The sequence below is a fragment of the Melanotaenia boesemani genome, chromosome 6 (genome assembly GCF_017639745.1).
Source record: "Melanotaenia boesemani isolate fMelBoe1 chromosome 6, fMelBoe1.pri, whole genome shotgun sequence".
NCBI classification, from domain to species: domain Eukaryota; kingdom Metazoa; phylum Chordata; class Actinopteri; order Atheriniformes; family Melanotaeniidae; genus Melanotaenia; species Melanotaenia boesemani.
Genome location: NC_055687.1, coordinates 6,005,567 through 6,021,289, shown reverse-complemented (window position 1 = coordinate 6,021,289; position 15,723 = coordinate 6,005,567). Strand labels below are relative to the sequence as shown.

Sequence of the window (15,723 nt, the reverse complement as noted above, 5' to 3'; positions counted from 1 at the left end):
TTTCTATTTTTATTCTTTATTTTAAAACATCGCACCATTTACAGTCACAGCTACATCATATGTGGATGTTAGATCATATAAACATGCTACAGTCATGTGACATTCAGACAAAAAGGAGCATATTGGTGTTGGTTTGTGTTCGGTTCGTGGTTTCCGTGTTGGACACAGCTGTCAGACTTCCTTATTAATGGCTTTCATCAACACAGCGCTCCACCTGCCACCCCCACCCCCACCCCAGCTTAAAAACAGCCTTCTTGCAACACAGGCTGTTTGTCGCCCTGAATCCTGCCTGTAACAGTCTGACGCGCAGCTGATCTTGCACAAGTGTGGTCTTTACTGCAGCATCATGTATGACTGAGTGTTATCCCACTGTAGCAGCTGCTGCAAATGTACAACAAGCACGCGGGCGTGCGTCCGGCTGAAGCTCCGGCTGTGCTGTTATACTAAATAAAGGCTTTGTGCGCGTCTGTTTGCACCACCAATGCGATCTGGGCGTTGATGCGCGCAGTCGTTTTAGAACAAATAATGAAGGCTTTGTCGTTTCTAACAGAGAGAAGCCTTTTTATTCCAGTTTTATCTTCATTTTCCATCGCAAAGCGCAGAAAGGACAGCGCTGCTGCTGTTTGTGTAGCCGGAGGTTGCGTGTTTCTGAAAAGGGGGATGCGGGGTCTGTAACCTGCTGCAAGATCACCAGGTCTGGACACGTAGAAAGGCAAACGCCCAACCTAATTACTCCTATATGCTGCTGTTCCATAAGCATCAGGCAGACAGGGAGCGGGTCAGAATCGTCTTTTAAGGCTGATCTGGAACCAGCTGGCGAAATTTGCATGATGGTTTGTTTTGGGGGAAACAAGCTCAACGGTCCGCGCTGGTATTCTCACACCACGGGATTTACTGGATTTATTTGACAGCGTTTTCTTCCATGCTGTGGCGGATTTTCTGTTTTTTTAGGCCTGGATGAAGGAGCAGACTGCGGCAGGCTGCTGGACTTTGGCGCGCGGACTGGGTGCGTTTACAACAAGTTTGGTCTTCTTCTTTGTTGTTGTTGGTCAAGTAGACGGTAGTTTCTGGCTGTAGTGTGTCATACACTGTTGTCTGTATAAATAAATGACTATTTAAGGAAAATAAAGTAAAAGCTGATGAATTAATAAACTACACTGTCTGTGGCACCACTGCGCCACTTGGAGCATTTTACTGGTATCATCTGACTCCAAAATGGACTTTAAATGCGGAATGGTGAGAGTGTATCCTCAAATCCTTTGAGTATTGTTAGTAAATTAGAATAAAATATTATTTTTACATTTGAAATCGCGTGAAATTCTCATTTCTTTACCTCTGGGAGCCTTTGGAGAGTTGTTGGTGCCTTTGGATACACCTGTACACTTTTGGAGAGGTCCACTTGGATTTGCGGGTCTCTTTCAGTGTAGCTGGAATTTACGCCGTGGGGGAAAAATCCTTTGCATTTTTTAAAGCCAAATCCTTAAGAAAATTGTCTCTTTTACCAATGATTCTCACCAATTGAGTATTTGTATCCTCCCAGAGATGCTCCAGGGCTTGGAAAGGCACAGAAAGGAGCTGAGAGTTCAGCTGCGCACTCGCTGACAATTTCTCTTCAGTAACAACTGTGTGACTATTGGATGGAGCAGAATAAGTTGAAATTTTAGGGGGTAAATCTGAGTATCATGAGGAGGGGGCTTTGCTATTTAAAGTCACTTTTATGCCATTTTATGATGCCATATTGGAGCTTATATATATTTAAGGCCTAAATGACCTTTCTGGGGATTTTGGAGGCAAACTGAGCTATTTAAAAATAGTTTTATCCAATTTGATCACCCCTACATATTCAACATACATGGAAGTGTCCTTTTTGCAGGGATTGCTGGGAAGAAGAAGGAGGGTGTCGAGGTTGGGACTTTGGAGAGTGAGATATAGGCACAGCCAGACTCAAAAGGTAAGAAATCCTCCCTTCTGCTGAGGCCAATGGTGCTCAATGTTGGCTGAAAGGCAGATAAAGTCTCTATACTCAACATTTAGATAGAAAAATGAAGGTTTTCAGGTGTATTTTAGTGTATTTTCTTGGTTGATTAGTAGGGAGGGTCAGAGCTTCTGGTGTGCACTAACAAGGAAATATGGAGAGGTGGCTAGGGGGAGCTATAGCTGGGGAGGAAGAGGTTTTCCTGCCCAGAGGGATGTGTTGCTAGTTATAGTACTCACAAACAATGAAAACTCCGGATGACACTTCTTTGTTGTGTATTAGTTCTCATTAGCACAGTTATTGTCAGAATATTACCAGGCTTTGGGGTGGATTTCCTTAGGAAAGTGTCCCAGCTGCCACACAGGCTGAGCTCTGTCCAAACAACACAAACCGTCAGGAAACGACCAAAACAACCACAAAATTATTCAAATTAGCTAATAAAATGTCATTTGTGTACTTTTTGAGCACTTTAATAAACTTATGATGTGTGTATTTGGATTAGCCTAGCACTGCTATCATTCAAGATGGCCTCTCCACTGGCTGGAAGCAGGTGAGAGGAGCCTGACACTTCCTGATCTGACAGTCAGAGCTGCTGTGTGCAGCTAACCTGGAGCTTAGTGTTTCTTTACAGCACCAGCTCACATTCAGGGTTTTTCCTCTCATAGAGTAATTAAATGTGTGCATATATAAATACTAATGCAGAGTCACTGAGCCACAGCTTCAGTCCGTCTGACAGCTGGAGGTGTTGGCCCTGCACCCTGTACAGGCCATGCTGGCACTGAGCCATGACTGGGTCACCCACAGTCAATAGTTTAACACATGGATCTATAATCGCCCCATTAATGGACCCTAATGATTATTTATATTAACATCTAACTATATATACTTTTAAACTATTATTAATTTCTTTTTAAACTCATTTAAAGTGTCATTTGTCATCAATTTAACTTAAGACCTAATGCAAATTTAAAGATTAATTTACATAATTTGCACCAATTGACCTTTACATATGTGAACACAGCTCTGACTGCTTTTGATTGAGTCAAAATCACCTCATTTGTCATAAATATACCTTAAATTATCAATACAACTGAATAAATTCTCTAATTTTACATCAGTAATGTCCAAAAGAAACACTTTATACCATAAAACTGCCATTAACCCTTTCATTACCTGCATAGCCTCTTGGAATTTGTTGGTTTATATAGTGAAATGGAGTTTCTTCTGCAGCAGATGGTCATCTGTGAACATAAAAAGCATAAAATAAATGGATTAAAGACATAAAATATTTAACATAACGATTTAGTTGCTTTTCAAGCAACATGTGTGATGCAAATATGTCTTTTTAAATCTGGATTGGTGTATATTTGAGCAGAATTAACAGCATTCAGCACAAAAGTTGCACAAAGGTTAAGTTAAAGAGTCTTCATTTTTTAATATGTAACATTTGAGGACAATCTAATGTAGTTTAATTTAATTCTACAAGAACTTCTTCACAAGTTTTAAAATCAGTGAAGTATTTTCTCCTGCTTTTGCTGGTTAATTTGCTTAAACTCAGCATTTAAAATTACCTTGAAGTGAAAGGGTTAATTTGACTTGCAGCCTCTTCAGTCCACAGAGGTGGTGCTGAAATCAGAGGGTGGTTGTTATGGGCGTCTTTGTTATTTTGGGTAAATTACCGCCCCCCTGTGGTGGGTATTTTCAAAGAAAAGAAAGCAAAACAAGCAGAAAACACGAGGTGTGTGTGTTTGTGTGTGTGGTTCAGGGGCCTGTTTCAGCTCGCGCAGCCTTGTGGGCCCTCGGTGTCGTCACTGAGCTGTGACGGAGGTGTAATCCATGGTGGTGGTGGTGTGTGGAGTCATCACGGACACCAGCAGGAGGAGATAATGTCATGGCTGACACCACTGACGTGTTTAAGGCTGATTGATTATGATTTTGTTTGAATAAAACACAGGAAGCTGGAATCACTTTGCCTTCTGAATATTTGCTCCTGTTACACACTAAACAGGTTTTTCAGCTCAGTCAGCTGAAGTTTCTCCATACCGCCCAGCAGCTGCTTCTCTCTGCTGTCACCGCTTAGCTCGCTGCTGCTGAGGAGCTATCAGCTCGGCCCATAGACGCACACAGAAAGCAGCCTGGTGCTGAAAGCCTGTCGTGCACACAGCTGTTAACTCCTTCACTGCTGACAGCTGCACACAGCAGAAAAAACCCGTCGACTTTCTGGTTCAACAGTAATCCCAGTAAATATCGAGTCATTTGTCTGAAAATACTGGGAAATGCTGGTTTTCTGTGGCTTTTAAAGCTCAAAGTCAGAGAAAAGTTAAAGACTGAAAGAATCTGTTAGCTGGACGTAAATGTTACTGTTAGATCTGCTCTAATCGGTTCAGCTGAGAATGAGATTTGTAAGACTAAAAGAAGTTAAAAGAAAGCTTTTCTAAGAGGGTTCAGGCTGTGTTGAAGACTCTACCAAGCAAATGTCCAAACCCAAAGCAATAGTATGAGAATGTAAGAAAAACACGAGAACAGGTTAGAGCTTCTGCTAATTTCTCCACTTTAAGCGAACGTGATAAAAAATCATGTCTTTTGCTGTTTTGTAATGAAAACTTTTATTCCAGCTCTAAAAACTCTGCCGTGTTCTTGTACGACTCGGCCTTTGTTTAAAATGAATCATGAAGGTCCTGGTGTTTCCATGGAGATGAAGGAGGTTTTATAGTGAAGGATTCAATCTTTCTATCATATATTATCTTGGGCTTCTCTTCTTTCTGGATGCTCGTTGTGTTTCTAAGGTGAATGCAGGGCTACCCCTGATCCTCCCGACTCATTGATGGAGGTGTTGATAACCAAATTGCTGAGATATTTAGTTGTGTAACACTTCTTCAATTATTTATTAAACTGCTCAGCTTCACTTTTTTAGCTTCTACTTTTGCACAGTTCCTCCTCAGACATTACTTTAGTCATTCCTAGATGAACTGGGCTGCTACCCTCTGGTGTTCACTGAAAGTAATGTGGTTTTCGTTTAGGAGGAGATAACTTTTACACGTTCTATTGTGTTCCAGGTGAATCTGACACAGTAACACACATCTAATTCTGACACGTCTGTAGTAATCTCACATGTCTCAGTTTTCTGTAGAGACCGAGATTATACACACAGTCCTGGTAGTTGTGAAGATATACTTCATTTTTTTGGGGGGGTAATTTTGGACAGAAGAAATGGGTCTTATTGTGAAGGGGTTAATATATTTTTTCACTTTCTTCCTGTGTTAATAGGAATTTAAAGGGAAACAAATGACTGTTTTTCACCTAAACTTTCTCTTCCTGTCTGTACCAGATCTGTTGCATCTTCACACAGTGGCCTCAACAGCTGCCGTCACCATGATGGAGGATGAGATCAACGAAGACCGAGCCAAGCTGAAGCAGGGCGTGGTCAAAGTGCTGCAGTGCGTGGCCACCATCTCCTCGGCAGCGGCCGTGGTCAACCCCATTTTTGGTGTGGCCGGCTCTTTGATCCGGGTGGTGCTGCACCACGTCGACGACGAGGAGATCCGCACCCTGAAGCGCGAGTTCGGCTCGGTCCACCGGGCTCTGGACCAGCTCTCCCAGCAGAACCGCAACACGCTAGTTCAGATCAAGAAGGAAACGCTGGACGGCCAGTACTGCCGCGTGGAGGAGAACCTGAAGAACCAGTTCAGGAAGTTCATGGAGATGGTGGAGGCACGACCGGAGCACCGTGAACGCAAGAAGGAAGACTTCGAGCAGAGTTACGCCGACGACCTGGGTGACCAGAACCTGCACACGCTCTACGACGGCGTGGTGGGCAAACCCAAGCTCTTCAGCAGACCCATCCTGGAGGTCTACCTGAAGCACTCGCAGGGCGACCGCAGCACGATGGACCAACTCTGCACGCGCCTCACCTACCTGTTCTGCATCGGCCTCATCGCCCTCATGGGCTTCTCCGCCATCATCAGGGACGACGAGGAGGGGCTGAGCGAGGAGTGGGCCGAGAAGATGGAGCACGTGCAGGAAAAGATGCAGGAGGCTCTAAGCAGGTGCAAGTGAAAGAGGAGAGAGAGTTCTTCATACGTAGGAGTCGCATGTCCTCATTCCTGCTGTAACTCTGGCTCTTTCTCTCCTATAGACTGTGCAGACGTCTCCTTTCACCGCTTTATCGTGACATTAACGACACTTTCTCCTCATCAAAACACACTTTTATCACTTACTGCAGATATGAGACGTTTGTTTTGCTGGTTTTACATCAGGATTGGCTAAAATTCAGTTTATTCCTGACAGGATCCAACACTAACGGCTAAATTTAATATACTCTGCCGTCACTGCGAGCAGATTAACCTACGTTGTTAAAGAAATCTGACACTAACAGGCTTTTATAAGTTTTTTTTATTTAAATAAGAGTTTATTCCTGCTTTACTGTGGGTCTTTGTGGTATATAACCTCCTTATATGCACTTTCTAAAAGTAAAAAATTAGCCATTTGTTGCAGCTTTCTGGAAAATATCTAAATATTACACTACAAAAGACTTAGCATGATGGGGTGGGAACACTACAGCTATATATATATATATATATATATATATATATACACAGCAATGAGTATCCAAACGTTTGCAGAACTATGAATGTACCAGTGCTATAATCCTAATGAGCTCCATGCAGTCATACTGTTGTGCACGTAATCACCTGGTGCCACATACAGTATATTTAATTCTTCACAACACTTTAAAAAATATTTGACACTAACATTTGAGATGCTGCTGTGCTGAGTTCTGTCTTGGAGGAATGCTTCCATTATTTTCACTCCTGTTCTCTAACGTGCACTGAAACCTTTTATTAATACAGAATAAATACAAAGTGTTGCATATGTTGGATTATTAGTCACTATTTGAGGTTTTTTGTTGGTAGTGTCGTTCCTCTTCAGACCAACAGTGCCTAAATGTGCCAGTAGGTTTATTTTATTTTTACTTTTACTATTTGGGGATTTTTTTCATAATAATCATCCATCCATCTGTTTTCTTACTGCTTATCATAATAATGATTTTTAATTATCATTTATCAATAATGTGTAAATCTTAATGTTTGCATGAACACTGCAGTTCGTACGTAAACCTAGAACAATATTATGTCTGCTTTTTTTTCTTTAGCAAACTGGTGTCAGCAGCATCACATGATTTCATTCATAGCATCCGATTCTGTTAAATAGAAAAAATAGAAATGAACTAAACATATTGATTAAGCAATCAGCAGTCGGTTTTATATCTAACTCAACCTGCTCTCCCCACACGTGACTCTGTCTGAAACCAGGTTTGTGCTTCTGTCTCATATTATTGTTACAACACTAAGCAGCCCAGATGCTCCTGATATGGAGGAAATTATACGGAAACTTGAAGGCTTTTTGAAACGTCATATGTGTGAATATTTAGCTTTTTTTGTTATGGTTTTAATGCTTGGATGTATATGCATCTATATAAATAAACAGGTGAAAATAACACTGACTTTGAGTTATTTATAATGTTTGTTTGTTCAGAAAATGATCTAATTTTTTGTGACTGTTGAAGAAATGTAGGCCAAAAACGATCCATATGTTAATATCCCAGAGGAGGACACTTTGCTTCATGTTCGTCTTCCCTGCAGCCAGATGTCCTGATCAGTAGTTCTCCAGATTTCTGAAGATTTTCTTTGGAAATTTTCTGCTTGTTCACTTATTGTCAGTCCAGCGTTTGTATCAGCAGAATGTGACACTTGAATCATTAGAGCATAAAAATGCCTCCTAACTCGAGATGAACCAGTGTTGTCCACACATAACTGTTACTAGCAGTCTGTCACTAAGACGCATCTCTTTTATTTCTTTTGCTCAGTCTCTACAAAACACCAAAAACAAGACAGTTTGACAGACGGAAAGTAGGATTTTTCATCACGATGATTCCCTGAGACCTACAGCATGTGTGCAGTGTGTCCTTAAAACAGTTTAGAAAACTGGACAAATGGACAAAAGAAGAAGAGTCAGGACTATAAGACGACCTACAGCAGATGAACAGGATCTGAAAGTCATGTCCTGAAGAAATATGAACAAAGACCTGAACCAGGACCTGAGAGATGAATCTGGACCCTCAGCTGATCCATTTACTTGCCTCATCAGGAATAGTCTCCATGGAAACATGGAGAAGCCATTCTTAGGGAAGGGAAACGGAGAAAAGGCTGAGGTATGTCACCGAAGAAGAATGGAAACAGGTCTGAAGAGGGATGGATCCTCCCCAGAACCTGGACCTCAACATAGAACAAAAAACAGAAACATCCAAAGAAGAGCTTTGAAAAGTGCTTCAAGAGTTCTGGAGAACTAATCCTGAAGGCTACTGAGAAGGTTCCGACTCCCCAGACCAAATATTAATTTACAAGCTTGTTAGAGTGGTAAAACCTCTGTGTTTGCTTTAAAAACTATATTTGTGTTCTATATTTATAGTAATTTGCTGCTGAACTTTTTCCATCATGTTTACAGAATAAGATCCGTTACACCAGTTTGTTTAAACTCTTAACATTTAAAACCAGAAAACCCCACACAATTCATTTTAGCAACATCTGTGAGAATGTTGTGCTGAAATGTGAAACATCTGCGTTGTGTTATGCAGTATTTTCTTTTCAACCCTCTCTAATTTTAATGTGGCCATTTTTCTCTAATCACATGGAAATAATCATCTTAATAGAACAGATAATGTTCTTAATCAAAAAGCCAACCACTAGTTTGACTGGTGAACACGTGAATCCTGTTTGTTTCAGCATCAAAGATTTAAACTGAAATAGCAAAACATTTGCCTGGAATTCTAAATTATATAAATATAAAAATAAATCTTAATAGATAAATAAATAAATAAATCAAAAGATACAGTTCACTTATTTGTCCACAAGAGGGCGACAACACTTCATTTGTGTCAGCACTACACCTGTTCTGAGAATTCCTTAAGGGCCCAAAAGGAAGCATCACCTCATCACATCAGCATTTCATATCTGTCCAGCTTCTAAGAGCTCTGCTGCAGAACCTGTTGGAGTGAACCTTTAAATTTATCTTTGCAGAACCAGAAGGAGGAAGAGAGATTTCACCTGAGGTGCAGTAAGCAGACACGTGACCGAGGTTAAGCCCTTGTGGAATGGCCCTCATACATCTTTACCCAGATGAACAGGTCTAACTCACGTCTCAGAGACGGGGGACGCAAAACCAGCAGGAAAATGTGCATAACAGGAATTTGTAGCGCAGATAGCGCAAGGATTCGAGTTCTTACCTGCGCCGCAGATTAATGAGCGTCGTTGAGCCATCCGACGCGCATCATCCGTCATGAGATGGCGCTTATCTTTCCCTCATCTGGTTGAGATGAGCCCATTTTCACCTGAAAATTAGAGATTATTTAATAAATTAAAACACCCCTTAGTGGGAGATTTAATAGGAATTCCCACTTATGATGTGAAATGTCTTATTTACGGAGAGACGACGTGTGTCGTGATTTTTTTCCCCACCCCAGGCTGGTGGGTGGTGGTGGTGGGGGTCAGATGTTCTGCCTCAGGGTGCGCAGAGAAAAAAGGGCAGATGGGTTTATTAGATTAACATTAAAACAGTCGATGAAAAATATACTTTATCTGCTTATTAAACAGATATCTTAGCGGACTGTCTGCGTTTCCAGTCGTGACAGGCTGAAAGTGTGACGCACAAAGGTTCAGTTAAAAATACACACTGTGGTCCTCAGATCCTTAAAATCCTTAATAACATCTTCATGGTGAACTCATGGAAACGTTTTAGGATGTAGAGGACAACATGTGGTGTTTTTTTACACTTTATTATTTTCTAATTGAGTTGCTGTTGTGACTTAAGGGAAATTTTTAATCCATGCGCCATATTCATAAAACACACAATAGTTAAATGATTGTCTCACCTTAAGTTTGGGTTCTTTGTCGCACATTTTGTTGTTTCACTTCATTCAAGTGCAAAAGAAAGCCGCAGACCCAGAAAAGAGCGTCGAGACCTGAAATATGTTTCCGTTTTAATGGAGAAAAGGAGTCCTCCTTTCATGGTGACTGGAAAGAAAATGGACCCACCGCAGATTTCTGCGCTCTTTCTCTCTCTTTCCACATCTCTCTCTCTCTCTCTCTCTCTCTCTTTCTCTGTCTGTTTTTCCCCCTTTCCTTTGCAGGCACTGAGTGCGCATCTCTGAATCCGGCTGTGGACCTTCTCAGCTCCACAGCAGAAGGGTGAACCGTGAGCATTTTTCAAACTTGGAGAAAAAGAAGAAAAAAAACTTGTTTGCAGCTGTTGGAGCTCATCAGGCGTGAAGGTGCAGCGCAGCCACTGCGTCCAGGTAAAGGAAAAAACGCTGTTATTGTAGGAATGTAATGAATGCCTCTATCTTCCACGTGAAGAGGGGTAACAGTGGAAGGTGTGTCCTTCTCTCTCAGAAGATTTGTGCGTAAAAAGCCTTCGTTGCGCATTTGTTTTCCGTGCGCATGACAGTTAAACATGATGCAGTTTTTGACATAGGAAAGGAATTTTCTCTCTGATGTGTTTACTTATATATGTTTAATTGTTTAATACACAGAAAACTGTGTTTCACCTCTTAATCACAAATTTAATAAATTACCGGGTATTTATTCAAAAATGTTGAATTAAAAACAAAATTCGTGTTTATTTGTTAGATGTTTGATGACGCAGCATCTGGAGGATAGATGGAGTGGGCACCTTCATTTGCAGTCTGTTTCAGGGTGAAAGGAGATTTTTTTTAACATGATTTCGGCCTTGATGTGCTCCTCGAGATGAGTCATGCACAGACGGAAGGGCATCCGTGTCATTTTCTCAGCCAGCTATCTCAAGCCCCCATTTTGTCTATGTCATATCATTATTTACACCCAGTTCATCTTTTTCATTCGTTTTTTCTGAAATCGTTGGAACTCACTTTTAATTCACAATTTGCTAAGTTTAAAAAGATGCTTATGAACCTAAAAATGAATCCTCTCTAGTTATGAGAATATTCTGTAAAAGAGATTTACGCTGTGATGTCATACAGTGAAGACAAGGACGTTTTCAGTGGGGGTTCTGTGGATTTGGGCATGTCAGTGATTGATTAGATTGATATTTGGAGAGTTTCAAGGCTGGGTCAAGGCTTTGGGGCTTTTGTCAGGTTTTTCAAGCTGATCCTGCAGGTGTGGTCGGGTGCTTTGTCCAGCTGGACGAGGCAACTGTTAAAAGAAAGCAATGCTGGAACAGTGAGGTTTTCAGAGGTGTTGGTGTGGAGGCTTCTGGTCAAAGTACTGTCCACAGTACTGAGGAGAACATTGCTCTGTCATTAGATGGTAACTGTTTATTTCTGCTTCAGATTTAGTGTTGATTGGTGTGAATGTGGTTGATCGGGTTTCTTTTTTTCTTCTGGAACTCTTCAAACATGGAATATTTGTTTTAACTTTGATCAGTCATTCGAATGAAGCTAAAAGTTATAAGTGGTTGTTTGTAGAATATTTTAAACCCGGCCAGGGTGAAAATCGGCATTAGGAAAACCTTTTACTAAATCTATTGTGTTAAAATGTTTCTCAGTTCTGGTCAGTACCCCTACCCTACATGTTTTAGATGTTTTCCTTCAGCTCACCTGATTCATATCAATGGGCCTCCACAGTTCTTTGCAAGCCTGTAATGAGCCATTCATTGCAACCAGGTGTGTTAAAGTGCAGAAACATCTCAAACATACAAGGTAATGGAACCTGAGGAACTAAGAAACACTGATCTTATCATCTAATATATAATCTAATAAGATATTTTGCTTCTCTGTTTCCCAGAAAATGAGCAGCTCACTGGAAAAAGTTGTGGCCCAGAAGAAGGAGGCCATTGAGGCTGTGATGGATATGTTTGAGAGGGGGGCTGAGGTGTTGGCAAGCGCTGTGGGTGAGCTGTTTCCTCTCTGTGAGGCGGCTGCTCCCGTTCTGCGACTGGCCTTAGACAACGTCCAGAGCAAAGAAGTCTTTTATGTGAAAGAGCAGTTCCTGACGGTGAGGAACAAGCTGGATGTTCTCTCCAGCCAGCTGGAGGACATCGACTGTGAGATCAAGAAGGGGAAACTGGACTGGCAGTACTTCACTGTGGAGGAGAACATCAGGAACCAGTTTCGGAAGTATATGGACATCTTGGAGGCGAAGCAGCAGTTCAGGGAGGTGAAAACTAGGCTTTTTTTGGAGCACTTTGCCAAAACTGGAGGAGAGAAGAACCTATTTGTTCTCTACGATGCTCTAATGGGGACTAACAGCTTTGGAGAGTCGATTTTAGAGGTGGTAGAAAGGTAAATATGATCATATTAAAAAATGTTTACCTGTTCTGATGGCAAATGAATCAAAAATGGGCTCTGCTTTGCAGGTATGTGGCGAGGAACCGTCGTCTCCTGGAAGATTTCTGTGTTCGGATGAAAGAACTCTTCTGCTTGGGCTTGATTGCTCTGCTGGGCCACTGTGCTCTAACTCTGCAGAGCCAAGAGGAGGAGCAGGACAAAATCCAAGAGTGGAGCAGCAAAATTGAAGAAGTAGAGTCCAGGATGAAGACAACAATAGAGTCCTGCATTGCTGCCTTCCCAGAGCAAGCCAAACTAGATGTCCAACGCCTTCTCCAAGAAACAGAAGAGGCAAACCTGCAGGACACGACTCAGCAGCTTCTGGAGTTCTTGGTGAAGAAGTATGACTGGGTCTGCTGGTCTGTGCGGCTCATCAACCATTCAGGCAGCACCTACCGGAACTGGCGCGCTGGGGAGCATTTTCACCACGTGGCAGGACAGAACTGGTTCGAAGTGCTTCAGGTGAACAACATAAACCTGGTGGTGTCGTACAGCAGCAAGTCCCAGCCGGTGCCCCGCGACTGCATCCTGCAGGTGATGGAGGGCCAGGGGAGGAAGGGGAACGCCCCAGCGGTGGTGGAGGTGCTGGAGAAGCAGCTCAACGGGTTTGTTGTTCATGCAGTCAGCCGGCACAAGGAGTCTGCAGCTGCATGGAGCTTTCCAGAAGACTGCCACTACTGGGAGAGGCACAAGAACGTGGCTGTTTGTGTGCACTCAGAGTAAAGCTGATGTGTTCAAGGTCTGAGGGATTTTACAGCAGTGTGCATTAAAGCGCCTGCTAGAATATCTATATTTAACCTCATTATCAACTGAAAATACTAAATCTGATATCATTGTTTATATTTCCTAACTATTAGTACTCACTCAAGTCACTTTATCAGCAGCCAAGGCTAAAGTATCCAAATAATAGAATATTATGAATAAAACTGAGTTAAATTGCAGAAGAATACACAAAAGTATCTGACAGACACTTTCCTCCATGACTGACTTATTATACGATTATTGATGACATCAAAGTGTAAGAAAGAAGTAGGAAAGATAAGTAAAGAAAATGTATTTTTAGCAACAGGTGTGAAGAGTTCTTTATTTTATTTTATTTTTTTCCTTTTCTATGCATCATTAACCAAAAAGCTTTACCAGCTGGTTCCAGCAGAAAACATTTACCAGGCTCATCCAGATCCTCCTAGTTTGTGTTTTATTTTGTCAATTTTTTCAGGGCAACATGGTGCCAGTGTTTCCATCAGTGTTCACATTTAAGCTTTATTTTCTGTTCTTATGTAACAGTAATCCTAACCCTGTATTTATTAATATCTAACTCTAAGAGTGTATTTTTATGCCTGATGCTAACTAACTGGAACATCAAGAGAAGATGAAAAATGAACAACGATCTGTTCACAGGTCGTTGATCTTCTACCTCTTTATGAACATTTTTGGACACTTCATAGTTGTGCAGTTACACATCTGTAGGTTTGATTAAATGAAAAATGCAATGAACACTTTTGGAGCCTCGAAAATTGAACAATTTTCCAGTTTTGGAGTAAATGTGACAGTTTCATGTGATGCCAAACTAAACATTTTATGATTTTAAAAGTCTGTCTGAAAACGTCTGTAAATACGCTGAGAAAAGCCAGTGGGCCAAATGCATCCGTCACTATGACTATTTAATAAAAATAAAGACATTTTAAAGGAGAATGCTTTTATATATTTAGTTTTCTCTGCCCTATCTAACCGATGACACCAACAGATGCTTCTTTACAAACATTTTTTTGAGTAGGCCTGGAAATACATTGGAGAGCAGAAAGAACAGCAATGTTGCAGTTTTGAAGTTTTTATTGTGAAACTGCTGCATTTTAAGCCGTGCATCTATTAATTTTACTGTTATATTGACTTGCTTTTGGATACAGCAGTTTCAGTAAAGTTGATAAACAGAGAAACAGAAGCCAGTGCACATCAGAACATTCCTATTGCACTATGTGAAACTGTCACAGAAGGAGGGTTTAAATGTTTTAAGTGTTAAATCAGCTGCTTTTGGTGGAATTTGGTGGTGATGTTACAGACAGTCCATTACGTTCTTCTTTTACTTTAGGCTTAAGAGTACCTTTTTCTTTTAGCCATTGTTTAATTACACTTTTATTAATTGTTTAGGTTGTTTAGGCATTAAAATGTCCTTCTTAGGGTTAGTGAAACACTTAAAATAGACCCCACCCCATCTGCAAATGATAACAGAAAAGAATAATGCAAAGACATTAATAAAGAAAAAAGCATTTTATGACCATCAGCTGGTATCATTGCTTGTTTATCTATTTCTCATGAGACCTGGTGTCCAAGCTGCATGACACCTCATCAGTTCATCATTGTAAATAAAAAGAGAGATTTAACCACTTTAACTTGCTATAAGTTGTGTCGGCTCTTTATTTGGCCCTTAACATGTAAATTAAATAAATTAAATAATGAGACAGCTTAAATCCTAACCGCATACATTTAATAAACGTCTGAACACCACAAACAGTACTTTAAAAACAAAGTTTTGTGAGAAATGCTGCTCTGGTTTCCGGGTTTTTCTCTCAGCTGCACACAGTAACTCTGCAGAAACAGCCTCTGCACCTTCATCTCTGGAGAGGTTTTGCTGAGGCTGCATCCATGGCACTGTGCTCCCATTTCTGTCTCTGCTTAGCAGACTGGCCTACATAACTGACAGGGAATGGAGAGTTACTTCTTCAGGCGTGAAAAAAAGAGGCTGAGACAGTTTGGTGCTGGAGACGCGACAATGTGCCTTGTGTTCTAAAGAGTCCAACCCCTAAAAGGCTGAACTCAAACTCCGCTGTTAACCAGCAGTGTGCCTCTGTGTGTGATTTGTATTAGTTTTATCCTGTACAGGTTTAACCTGCAAGATTCTGCATGTGTTTGCATTTTTTGCATTTATGGAAACTGCTCTTATTTTGTATGTTTTATATGTTATGTGACGTAAATGTTCTTCATTATCTCCCTGCTCACGCTAAACATTACAACTTGTATGTTGACTAATAATTTACTGATTTAAGCTGCATCACATTCTATATGTCTGAAAATCTAAATAAAATCAGTGCATGATGAATGATCAGCCCAGCTGTGATTCTTTATAACAATTACTGACAAAACACACACAGTAAATGGATGCGTAAACGTGTGTAATCTAATATCTGGCTCTGTTGTACAAATGTGATTTACACAGCGCTGTCGGTGCCTGTGCACATTAAAACGAGGCTGTGCACCCTCAGCATCAAGGACTCGGGCTAATTGAATTGATATTTACACATAAGTCAGCATTTCCTGACCACAGCTCTGGTTTGATAGTCTATGAATAACCTTTGGCTGAGCTGATATCCTGCAGGCGAGCAGCAAAGTGCTTGGC

At 41.1% G+C, this 15,723-nt stretch overlaps 2 protein-coding genes and 1 long non-coding RNA gene across 5 annotated transcripts; 2 read left to right on the top strand and 1 right to left on the bottom strand.

Annotated features, from left to right (window-relative positions):
- Positions 1–1,005: 1,005 nt before the first annotated feature.
- Positions 1,006–10,156, bottom strand: LOC121641182. Of its 2 annotated transcripts, none has more exons than XR_006010666.1 (5): positions 9,903–10,156; positions 9,490–9,531; positions 9,258–9,362; positions 3,149–3,216; positions 1,006–2,347 (listed from the first exon to the last, which is right to left on the bottom strand). It is a non-coding gene; the product is annotated as an uncharacterized LOC121641182 (long non-coding RNA). The 2 variants fall into 2 exon arrangements; XR_006010665.1 differs by having other exon boundaries at positions 9,490–9,527.
- On the top strand, positions 1,874–7,472 carry LOC121641181 (protein rapunzel-like). Its single transcript, XM_041987163.1, has 2 exons — positions 1,874–1,951; positions 5,304–7,472. Exon 2 carries the CDS (start codon positions 5,348–5,350, stop codon positions 6,029–6,031), a length of 684 nt encoding a protein of 227 aa, XP_041843097.1. The 5' UTR covers positions 1,874–1,951; positions 5,304–5,347; the 3' UTR covers positions 6,032–7,472.
- An 11-nt stretch (positions 10,157–10,167) lies between the features above and the next one.
- On the top strand, positions 10,168–14,016 carry LOC121641180 (protein rapunzel-like). 2 transcript variants are annotated; one of them, XM_041987160.1, is made up of 3 exons: positions 10,168–10,325; positions 11,791–12,287; positions 12,362–14,016. In XM_041987160.1, exons 2-3 carry the CDS (start codon positions 11,794–11,796, stop codon positions 13,053–13,055), a joined length of 1,188 nt encoding a protein of 395 aa, XP_041843094.1. In that variant the 5' UTR covers positions 10,168–10,325; positions 11,791–11,793; the 3' UTR covers positions 13,056–14,016. The 2 variants fall into 2 exon arrangements, with proteins under 2 accessions (XP_041843094.1, XP_041843095.1); XM_041987161.1 differs by lacking the exon at positions 10,168–10,325 and adding an exon at positions 11,640–11,705.
- The last annotated feature ends 1,707 nt before the right edge of the window (positions 14,017–15,723 follow it).